A 10,744-nucleotide genomic window follows, 5' to 3' on the forward strand; every position below is an offset into this window, starting at 1 on the left:
GCTGTTCTGAGCTTTGTGCTGTAGCTTTAATTACTTTATCTCATTGAACTAATACTTTGTTGATATATAATGTTCTTCCAATGTGGTTGATTGAAAATGTTGCTTTCTCTGAGTTAGAATGGTAAATATCTATTAAAATGATCTTTGTAATATAGGTATAAGTATTTAGCATAGCAGGGAATTAAGGGTTGTGGAAGATGACCGCAGACATACAGGAAGCAGTGGCAGCCAGATACACGTTTTGCTGTTTTCATTCATTCAAAAAGTTGAATGGCTGAGACATAAAAGTTAATGCTCTGTCCTTCAAACAGACTGTTGAGGAAAGACGTTGTAAATGCCAACTGGTACTCAGAATGAGGGTAATTTGTGCTTTTGCATACGTAGCTGAGCTTTTGTGCCAAGCAGCTCAGTGTGACTCTGGGGTTCAGTAAGGCAAAGGGAGGGGGCTTCCCTGGGGATGCCTTATTGTCCTCTAACCTGCCTTTCAGGTGATTAGGGTGACGTGTGGTGTCTTCCTGCACTGCGCTTGCATTGCCTCTCTCTCATACTCTGTGCATTTAGAGTAAATGCTACACCCTTGCAAGTCATGGTGTGCTTCCCGGGTGCTTCCTTACCGCACTAACAGTTCCTCCAGTTTTATTGCCCCACCAAACAACTCTCTTTCTGCCCTTCAACAGTTCACCAACGTTTTCTGCTAAGGAAGGACAAGAGTACAAGTTTGTTGGGAGTTAAGAGAGATTGCAGGTGCAAGATAAGGCAGCCACAGAGCCAGGGAATGGGGTGCGCTGATTGATTCAGCCAGGCTGTGTGAGGGACTGTAAAAGAGAGAAGAGAGTGGCTGGTGGGAGTAAAGTCACAACTGACTGGGCACAGATAAGCTGCAGTGTTGCCCCTCTGTGGAATACATTGCTTTTCTCCAGCCTTCTGCGATGGGACCTTGGAATGGTTTCCAAGGAGACTGGGAGAACCAGAGCAGGCAGTTGCTCCCATTCTCTCTCATTCATACATGAGGGCCACACCTGCTCGTCTGTAATGAAGCAAAAGCAGGATTTTCTGTGATTCTCTGTCACATCATTGTCCAGGGTAGTGTTCTTGCCCAGGTGACACACTGCTGCAGAATCAAAGTAGGCTGGGAAGCATGAAGCATAGCCCAGTTTCCCAGGCACATCCAACAAGAGAGTCATTGCATGAGAGCCTAGTAATATGCGTACAGGGCTGGCAGCGGGCATCCTGGACTCCTGGCCTGCCATCCAAATCAGCTTGAAGTCAGATGTTCCTGTACCCAAGAATAGGGACTGTCAGGGAATGAGAATGGGCAGCTTTCCCTTCAGAGAAAGGAGCCAGGAGGTGTGGGTGACTCCACCAACATGACGCAGTCCCACAGGATCTGAAAACAGCAGGCAGAGCCAGGTGCTGTCTTTGTGGTTCTGTCTTTAGCAAGATTCATTCCCTTCTGTTTCATTCCTCTTGGGAATTCTTTCTTTTCTTCACAGTGCATCATCCATTTCCCAGGGGAATAGAAGGAATTTGACTTGACCCAAATGACATTTTTGGAGGATTTATGGAATAAGTGCTCAGGAAGGAAGCTTGTAGTAGCCCTGTTCTTTGCTCTTCTAATATGTGTTTTAATTGGAATGTGGCTAAAGTGGCTTCCAGGTAAGAAACTCCCTGCCATATCCAGCTAGCCAGTTATGCCTGCACTTCAGTTCATAGTCCCTAAAAGAACAAATGCGCTGTAGATCGTATGTGGTGTCTGATACCTCCCAGCCCAAGTCTGGGATAATATCAACCATCTGGATGATGTGAGACACCCCACTCCAGCTCTGAGGTGTCAGCTATTTCAGGGAAGCGGCATAGGAGTATTGTCTTACTACACGCATGGGAGAGGCATGTTCAGTCTCTCCCAGATCATGGAGCCAGTGCCTGTGGAGAGCAAGAGCCTGTGCAAATGGGTTTGCAGGTTGTAAATTTGCAGAGTGTGTAGATCACTGCACAGATCTCCACTTCTCATGTGCAGTAACTTGCTCCTAGCTCATTGAGCTTTGGTTTGCAGTTCTCGAACCAGTGTACCTATTGTCCTCCTGAATAAATCGCTGCCCACGATACCCATGAGTATGCTCTGTGAGTATGCAACACAACTGAAATTTGGTAACTGTAAAGCATGTCTGTGCCCGGAGGAGGTGGTAGCAATAACTCAAGACCCTGTCCTCACTGTTGTAAGGGACTTTGAGACTTTAACCTAGAGCTCAGCTTTCTGTTTTGGATTCAGCTAACACATATGGCTTTCTTCCCTCTATGGAAAGATTATACTTGTGGGGATAATCAGTGTGTTTGCTCCCACCTCTTCCTTGCAGGTGAAGTGCCTATCACCATCAGCATTGAACCGTCGTTTGTCCTTGTTGGAGAGCAAGTGACTCTGTCCTGCCAGCTGACAGACAGCGTTCCCTCTAATACGAGTGTGCTTTGGTACAAAATGGAAAAGGGGAGGGATGCACCACTGTGCTTTTCCTCCAGCCTGGGTGGGGTGGTGGAGCAGTGCCAGGATGAAGAACAGCAGAGGATTGTGGGACACTGGCAGAGAAGATCACTTCTTCTGGTTATCCGGCACGTGCAGTCAGCCGATGAGGGGACGTATGTTTGTGCAGTGAACAGCAGTGTTGTCACACAGGAGGCTGCTGCTCACCTTGATGTTACAGGTAAGCAGGGAGATTTTCACAGTGAAATGCAACCTGCTATGACCATGCTGAGTTCAGTTCCCATTGTGACTCTGTGGCTCTGCCTATTCCTTGCTGGACAGCTGAGACTTTGTCATGGTTTAACCCCAGTAGGCAGCCCCATCACACAGCCGCTTGTTCACTCCCTGCCTTGGTGGGGTGGAGGAGAGGATCAGAAGAGTAAAAGTACAAAACTCATGGGCTGAGATAAAGACAGCTTAATAGGTAAAGCAAAAGCTGTGCAAGCAAGTAGAGCAAAAATGAGGAATTCATTCACTACCCATCAGAAAGCAGGCGTTCAGCCATCTCCAGGAAAGCAGGGCTCCACAGAATCACAGAATTCTTTGGGTTGGAAGGGACCTTTAGAGGTCATCTAGCCCAACCCCCATGCAATGAGCAGGGAACATCACGTGTAACAATTACTTGGGGAAATGGGGAAACATGCAGACATGCAGGAAGTAGCTGGAAAGACTTGCTTCAATTCTGAACATCTAAAAGCTGGGCACCGAGGGGGACAGGGCGTGGCTTGTCATGTGGGAAATAGTGTGACAGGGAACTGCATTAAGATGCTGAATATCCCTATATGCACAACCTATAGTTGGTTTTCTATTCTGGGATTATGAATGTTCAGCTTCTCCAGCTAGGGCTGTCTTGCTTTGTAAAATGAAAAAACAGTTGCTCAGAGCTATTAGGGAAGGTATTTGCTGATGTGTGGTACACATAATGATATGGTAAAGGCCCCTTTTCCCTCCTCATTAGAAATCCCCTATCTTGGAAGACCTGTCCCAAATGCAAACCTGAAAGCATGTCCCAAAAGCACCTTATCAGATCTGATCTGTTGGACAAGTCACAATCTGGAACTTAGTTTCAGTGCACGGAAACATCTAGTACCCTCAAATCTGGCATCAGTCTATTCCACAGATCAATGGCATGTTTGAAGGCCCTTTTCTTTTCTTTTCTTTTGAACCTGCCATGTGCTAGGCTTACTTGATGCCTCCTGTTTTGGTGTTGGACAAGGCAGGGAACAATTCCTTGCTCTCCTTCCTCTCCACACCATTCCTTTTTTTTATGGACCTGTATCATATCCCCCACAGTCACGTGGAGAGCGATCATCTGTTTTGTAAACTCCCAGATGCTCTTCCTGACCTTTGATCATCCAGGATGACTGGGGTTCACTATATCTCTGTGGTAAGATGCCCTAGTACTCACCATTGTTGGAGTCCAGGTAAATGGCCCTTTTGATCTGGCCAGGTGTGGCTCTTTTTATGAGCTATGAATTTTTAGAGCAACATACTGAGGCTTTCTGGGTTTTGTTGGTTTATATTGTTGTTGTTGTTTTGCAGTAACTCTATTTCATCCTCATTGCACTAACTCTGTTACAGCAATTGGGTATAAACCGACGTTTGACAAGAATCTGCAAGAGGAGAATATGTGTCGCTACACGTGTAGGTCAAAACAATGGTACCCAAAGCCTGAAGTCATTTGGACGAACTACGGAGGAGACACAGTAAATGTGGAGGCCAAGACCAATGTAACCTGGAGTGAGAGAGACCATTTCATGGTGCAAAGCACCATCACAGTGCCTTGTGACAATGTAGATGTGGTGTGTGTAGTCAAACTCATCAAATCCAACATAAGCCGATCAGGTATGTTACATTTTTACACCTGCATCTCCATTATTGCTAGAAGAGCTGAAATTGGACAGGTGTCAGCACCTTCCCTGAAGCCCCAAGCATCCTGCAGAATCTAACCCTTCAGGAGAAATCCTTGCTGTTGGGCGATGGAGGTTTGGGTTGGCCTTGTGGCATCTTCAGGGGAACACCATGAAACAATGACCCAGGAAAGTGCTGAGAGTGATCTTCTCACTGCTCTGCCTCTTTGGGCCAAGTTCAGCCATAGCTTAAGGGGGCTCATACCTTTCCCTTATTTTTAACAGTCTGAACCAGAGTATTGTTCTCTCTTTAGAATCACTTCTGGTTTTTACCTTCTCACCTGAAGCAACAGGCTGTACCACTTACAGGTTGGGAAGAACTTCTTGTATGCAGTCCTGTCTGTTTTCATTTATTTCAGCAGTTTCACTCTTGCATGTAGAAAGCTCATACAACTCTTTCAGGTCTGGAATTATTAAAAATGAAATGCTCAAAAGCCAGATGGTTTTGATTAGAGATGAAACAACAACAAAAGTGCAGGTGTTCTGTGAGATGGCTCTCATGGCGTACTTGGTATTTCTGTGTTGTGTCAGATGTGGTGGTGTTAAATTGCTTCTGTTACAGGTTCCCTGAATGAAATTATTGCACCACAGTCAAGCACTTGTACATACAAGGGCACAATAAGAGGTTCCTATGAAAAGCTGGAAGTGATGTGGGTGAATCACCAAGGAGAAGATCTATCTTCTCTGGCCCAGACAAGCATTCTACAGGAGATGGACAATATTTTTGCAATAGAAAGCTCCATTGAGATACCCTGTAGGCAACCACCACCTTCGTTTGTGACCACTGATAGGGAACACAGTCCACAGATTGCTCAACAGTCAGGTATGCAGCAATTAAGACTTATATTGTCTACTTTGGCATTCTCCAAGCAAGCAAAGCTACTCTCTCTTTGCTCGGATACTGCATCATCCTCCACCAATAAGAAGGCTGGGCCTAATGCTGTGAATTATTTCACTTAATTTCCCACAACGCTCAAGAGTTGAATCCATTTGGGAGCATCACAAAATTCACAACTGGCCCGTGCTGATCGAGGAGAAAGGCTAGGACGCAAAGTATAGAATTGCAAGAGTACTACTTTTACTCATGTGCATGAGGTGACCCGGCCAAACTGGGAAACCCGAATGTGGTTTTACACATGGTTCTTATACCTTTCAAGTGTTCAGTTACAACATGATTTGACTGATTACTACTTAACACACACACACACACGCTACTCTTTGCAAAGAAATGATAATTCCGTGGTGTCATCATCCATCTGCTTCTTTGTTGATCTAGATGTCCCTGGACTTGATCTTGCTCCAGTTACTTATCTATGACACCAGATAATGGAGGGTTTCATAGAGGTGTTAGAGGGGCTGGGATGCTGGCATTATCTCAGTAGTCTAGGGGTATCCTTTTATCTTTCATGGACAGCTTCAAGATTCTGAGAAACAAAGGTCCTTATCTCCAGGTGAGGCTGTCCTCCTCCTTGCAATGAACTAGGCTCCTTCAGTCCTGCTTACTTAAGCATGACTATCCAGTGTACAATGGGAACTACATCTACCTAAAGAAAGTTGATACAATTTCATACTATAAAGACTAACAGGTACAATAGTTAGAGAAAGAGGTTTTGCCTAAGAAGAGTCTATTGCTCAATATTTTGAGGAAGCCAATGCATCTGCAGTCACAGCATCTCACTACCAGGACTGGCTGAAATGGGAAGAGCATCTGTTGACCCCAGGGAAGCCAGAAAGGCAGTGGGCTCCTGAGCTAAGTCCACACTAGCCTGTTTCCTAGCATGAACCTCTATTTTTTAATGCTGGCAGAGAAGTTTTTCTGGCAGACCTTCAGACTGTCAGCTGCTGAGATTTGTACCAGTAAGGAAAGACATGGGCATTAGGCTGTTAGAGGGTTATTCTGCCAGAAAGGTGGTGTTGAGCAGCAAGGCTAAGGCTGAAGGATTCCTCTGAAATGTCTTCTCAGTGATTGAAGGTGAACTTGTTTTAAACTATTTTCATGGTATCACTTCGAACAATACAGCTGGCTTCAGAGATAGTGGTCTCTTGAATAAAAATAGAGAACAATTGCAAAGACTACAAATAATAATAAACTTCCCAAGGGGAAAAAAAACCACAACCCATACTTCAAAGTTTCTCTAATCTGTTTTGGAGTGTGTATATGTGGAAAACTCATGGACACAAGGCACTGAATCTAAAATGCAGCTACCAGAGTCTTATTTCAGCTTTCCTTGAGACATTTGTGTTCCTCATCATGTTTCCAGATCAATGATTTTTGGCTGAAAGTATTCTTCCAGCCATGTCCAAATAGTGTGGACTATGTGACCCCATAGCCACTTTGCGTATGTTTGTGCTATACTGCAATAAAAATTGATGTAATTTTAAAATTGTATTTATTTTTCAGAAAACAATAACTGGCCCTGGATTATCTACTATCTTCTTCTCATCATTTTACCAGGTAAGCTATTTCCCCACAGCCCACTTGTTCTTGGCAGTGAAGAACCATCCCCAGGGCCTGCTTATTACTCTTCCTTTTTTTGGGGGGTATCCAAATAGCTGCCGCAGAGTTACTATTTATGGTGCCTTTGCCTTTCAGCATATCTTCAGAGGCAAAATGGTAAGTGTGGATGTTCAGGCAACAGTCCTAAGTAGAGGCACGTGAGGATTAACTCCAAGGAGGGTGAACCATGCCCCCAAGCCAGAGGAGTTTTTCATGCCTGCCTGGGGTGGGTGGTCCCAGAGTGGAGTGGCTTGCAAGGACCTTGTGGGTCTTGCCCTGACTTGATGTCTTCTTCTCCTGTGACCATGGTGACTTGGCAGAGGACCTTCGCGCAAGGAATGGTGAGTCTTTCTTCTTGCCAATGTGCATTCCCCGCTGGGACAGAGGCCTTGGGGCGGGTGAGGAGGGACGCTGCAGCCATGGCAACTGTGATCTTTGGTCTTCAGTCAAGGGGAGAAGTGGTGGCTCAAGAGAGTCAGTCAGTCCATCCCCGGGGAGAGGGACAAGCGTCCCCTGGGAAGGAGGAAACTGGCAGGCTGAATTCCCTGTGTTGAGCCATAAAAAGTGGGCAGGGAGGTTGTGGTGGGGGTACTCTAGCTTGTGGCTTGGCGGGTGCTGGTCGAGGTGAAGGTGCCGTATGCCCTGGCACCTGACATGCCAGTGAGGGCACGTGGCTGTGATGTCAGTGGAGGTGGCAGTCCTCCAGGCTGTGTGTGCCAGGCAGGGGCATTGCCATGAGGTGTGGGGAGTGGGTGGGACCCCGGTGGGTCTCCACCTAGCACAGGGGCTGGATGCAGCTGTGCCCAGAGCCAAGGGAGCCGCTGTCCCCACTGCTGGCGTCAGCTCCTGCCTGGGCAGCCCTGACTGCTCTCCCTTCTCCCTACCCGTCATTTGCAGAGGAACTCCAGTCACAACAGAGGGCAGGACGTGACGCAGAGAAGGGTGAGTCCAAGCAGCGCGCTGCAGCCACGGCTCAGTGCCCAGGGGAGCCCTGGCTGGGTGGAGGTGTTTGCGCAGGTCGAGCCTGCCTTGCTGAAGACTTTGTGTGCTGTGCTGAGAAGGGCCGCGGTGGGAGTGGTGCAGCATGGGCAGCCAGGCAGGGAGTATGGGCTGGGTGTGGCTCCAAAGAGTCCCAGGAGCCCAGTAGGCCTGTTCCCTGAGACAGGGATGTGCTGTGCCCCTGTCCTCCCTGGTTTCTGGTTGAGGACTCCTGGGGCAAGACTTCCTTGCACATCCCAAAGGCAATGGTGCTACAGGACACGAGGGCTTCGCTGCTCCTGTCACTGCCATGGTCCCCGGTGGGTGATTTTGCCCCGTCTTCCTTGGAGTTCTGGTGCTAAGCAAGGTGTTTGTTCTTCCGTCTGTTTTCTTACAGAAATGCAGAAGGAGATTGGTGAGTGTTGCTGTCTCCCTGGGGGCCGTGTGTGCAAGCAGATTGTGGTGTGCGGTGGCAGGCTGGGACAGCTATGGGCAAGTCCTCCTGAGCCCATGAGATAGCCAGGAGAGCCCGCAGTGTGAGAGGTGTGCGGAATGCTGAGAGACAGCTGGCTTGGAGGCAATCTGTGCCCGCTTGGTCTCTGCTTTCTTGCAGCTGCTGTCCCCGGGGAAAGGGCCTCTAGTGGCAGCCATGGCCCTTGCCACAAGTGAGGTTTGGGGTTGCCATGGCGGGTTTCTGGTGATGTCCAGGCTGGTGGAGGCTTTGGTGCAGGCAGGAGGTGTTGAGGGAAGGCCGTGGTGTGGCCAGTGGGGTGGAGAGCCTAGGTCCGTGAGCAACCCTGGCTTGTGGTCGGGAAGTGGGTGTTTGTGGCTGGTGACAAGAATGCCAAGGTGGAGGCCCGTGAGGGTAACTCCAGGGAGCCTGAACCATCCCCCAAGCCAGAGGAGTTTTTCATGCCTGCCTGGGGTGGGTGGTCCCAGAGTGGAGTGGCTTGCAAGGACCTTGTGGGTCTTGCCCTGACTTGATATCTTCTTCTCCTGTGACCATGGTGACTTGGCAGAGGAACTTCGCACAAGGAACGGTGAGTCTTTGTGCTTGCCCACATGCCTTCCCTGCTGGGACAGAGGCCTTGGGGCGGGTGAGGAGGGACGCTGCAGCAATGGCAACTGTTTCCCAAGGGCCACGTTGAGCGAGCCTGTCAGTGCCCAAGGCTCCAGATGGCAGCTGGTGCTCCCTGGCTTGGGCTTTGCAAAGGCCGTGCTCCATGGCCACTTGTGGGCTTGCTTTTTGTTCTTCCTTTGCGTGGAGGGGTCTCCCACTAGCTGCTGTGCAGTTCCTATTGATGGTGTCTTTGCCTTTCAGCACACCTGCAGAGGCAGATTGGTAAGTGTGGATGTTCAGGGTTTCGAGTCGTTGCCTGCTGATTGATGGTGGTGAGCTCCGGAGTGGAGACTTGCTAGTGCCATGCTTGTCCTGTTCCTGGGTCCTTGTCTGTTCTGGTGGCCCAGCATGCATTTGTCAGGGCTGATGGGATGTACTTATGACCGTGGGGTGCTGTTGCTGACTGGTGTCCATTGTGAAGGCTCTGTGTTCTTTGCTATTCAGTCAAGGGGAGACGTTGTGGCCCGAGAGAGAGAGAATCTGTCCGTGGGGAAAGGGAATAGCATCCCCTGGGAAGTTGGAAACTGCCAGGTGTAATTCCCTTGTGTGCCGCAAGGTGGGGCAGCAAGGAGTGCCGAGAAGGGTGACTGCGTGCAGTGTTCTGCCATGGCAGGTCTGCATTCTGCAGAGCTCTGGAAGGGGACCAGTGCTGATGGAGGGTGAGTGATGAGTGTGTGTTGCCAAATGAGACCCAGGCTTTTGCGCGGTCTTCCTTGGAGTTCTGGTGCTAAGCAAGGTGTTTGTTCTTCCGCCTCTTTTCTTACAGAAAACCAGAAGGAGATTGGTGAGTGGTGCTGTCTCCCTGGGGGCCGTGTGTGCAAGCAGATTGTGGGGTGTGGTGGCAGGCTGGGACAGCGGTGGGCAAGTCAGCCGTGAGCCCATGAGATAGCCAGGAGAGCCCGCAGTGTGAGCATGAGAGCTGTGCGGAATGCTGAGAGACAGCTGGCTTGGAGGCAATCTGTGCCCACTTGGCCTCTGCTTTCTTGCAGCAGCTGTCCCCGGGGAAAGGGCCTCTAGTGGCAGCCATGGCCCTTGCCACAAGTGAGGTTTGGGGTTGCCATGGCGGGTTTCTGGTGATGTCTAGGCTGGTGGAGGCTTTGGTGCAGGCAGGAGCCATGAGGGCAGGAGCTGTTGAGGGAGGAGCGTGGTGTGGCCAGTGGGGTGGAGAGCCTAGGTCCGTGAGCAGCCCTGGCTTGTGGTCGGGAAGTGGGTGTTTGTGGCTGGTGGCAAGAATGCCAAGGTGGAGGCCCATGAGGGTTAACTCCAGGGAGCCTGAACCATCCCCCAAGCCAGAGGAGTTTTTCATGCCTGCCTGGGGTGGGTGGTCCCAGAGTGGAGTGGCTTGCAAGGACCTTGTGGGTCTTGCCCTGACTTGATGTCTTCTTCTCCTGTGACCATGGTGACTTGGCAGAGGTCCTTCGCGCAAGGAACGGTGAGTCTTTGTGCTTGCCCACATGCCTTCCCTGCAGGGACAGAGGCCTTGGGGCGGGTGAGGAGGGACGCTGCAGCAATGGCAACTGTTTCCCAAGGGCCACATTGAGCGAGCCTGCCAGTGCCCAAGGCTCCAGATGGCAGCTGGTGCTCCCTGGCTTGGGCTTTGCAAAGGCCGTGCCCCATGGCCACTTGTGGGCTTGCTTTTTGTTCTTCCTTTGCGTGGAGGGGTCTCCCACTAGCTGCTGTGCAGTTCCTATTGATGGTGTCTTTGCCTTTCAGCACACCTGCAG

At 49.7% G+C, this 10,744-nt stretch overlaps 1 protein-coding gene across 1 annotated transcript; it reads left to right on the forward strand.

The window, feature by feature from the left end:
• The first annotated feature begins 1,203 nt into the window (after positions 1 to 1,203).
• LOC142596359 (butyrophilin-like protein 2) lies at positions 1,204 to 7,074 on the forward strand. The gene is made up of 6 exons (XM_075725481.1): positions 1,204 to 1,297; positions 2,355 to 2,696; positions 4,097 to 4,360; positions 4,988 to 5,248; positions 6,827 to 6,880; positions 7,019 to 7,074. The coding sequence occupies exons 1-6, from the start codon at positions 1,204 to 1,206 to the stop codon at positions 7,072 to 7,074; spliced, it is 1,071 nt and encodes a 356-aa protein (XP_075581596.1).
• Positions 7,075 to 10,744: the final 3,670 nt, after the last annotated feature.

The sequence above is a fragment of the Pelecanus crispus genome, chromosome 31 (genome assembly GCF_030463565.1).
Source record: "Pelecanus crispus isolate bPelCri1 chromosome 31, bPelCri1.pri, whole genome shotgun sequence".
NCBI lineage: Eukaryota > Metazoa > Chordata > Aves > Pelecaniformes > Pelecanidae > Pelecanus > Pelecanus crispus.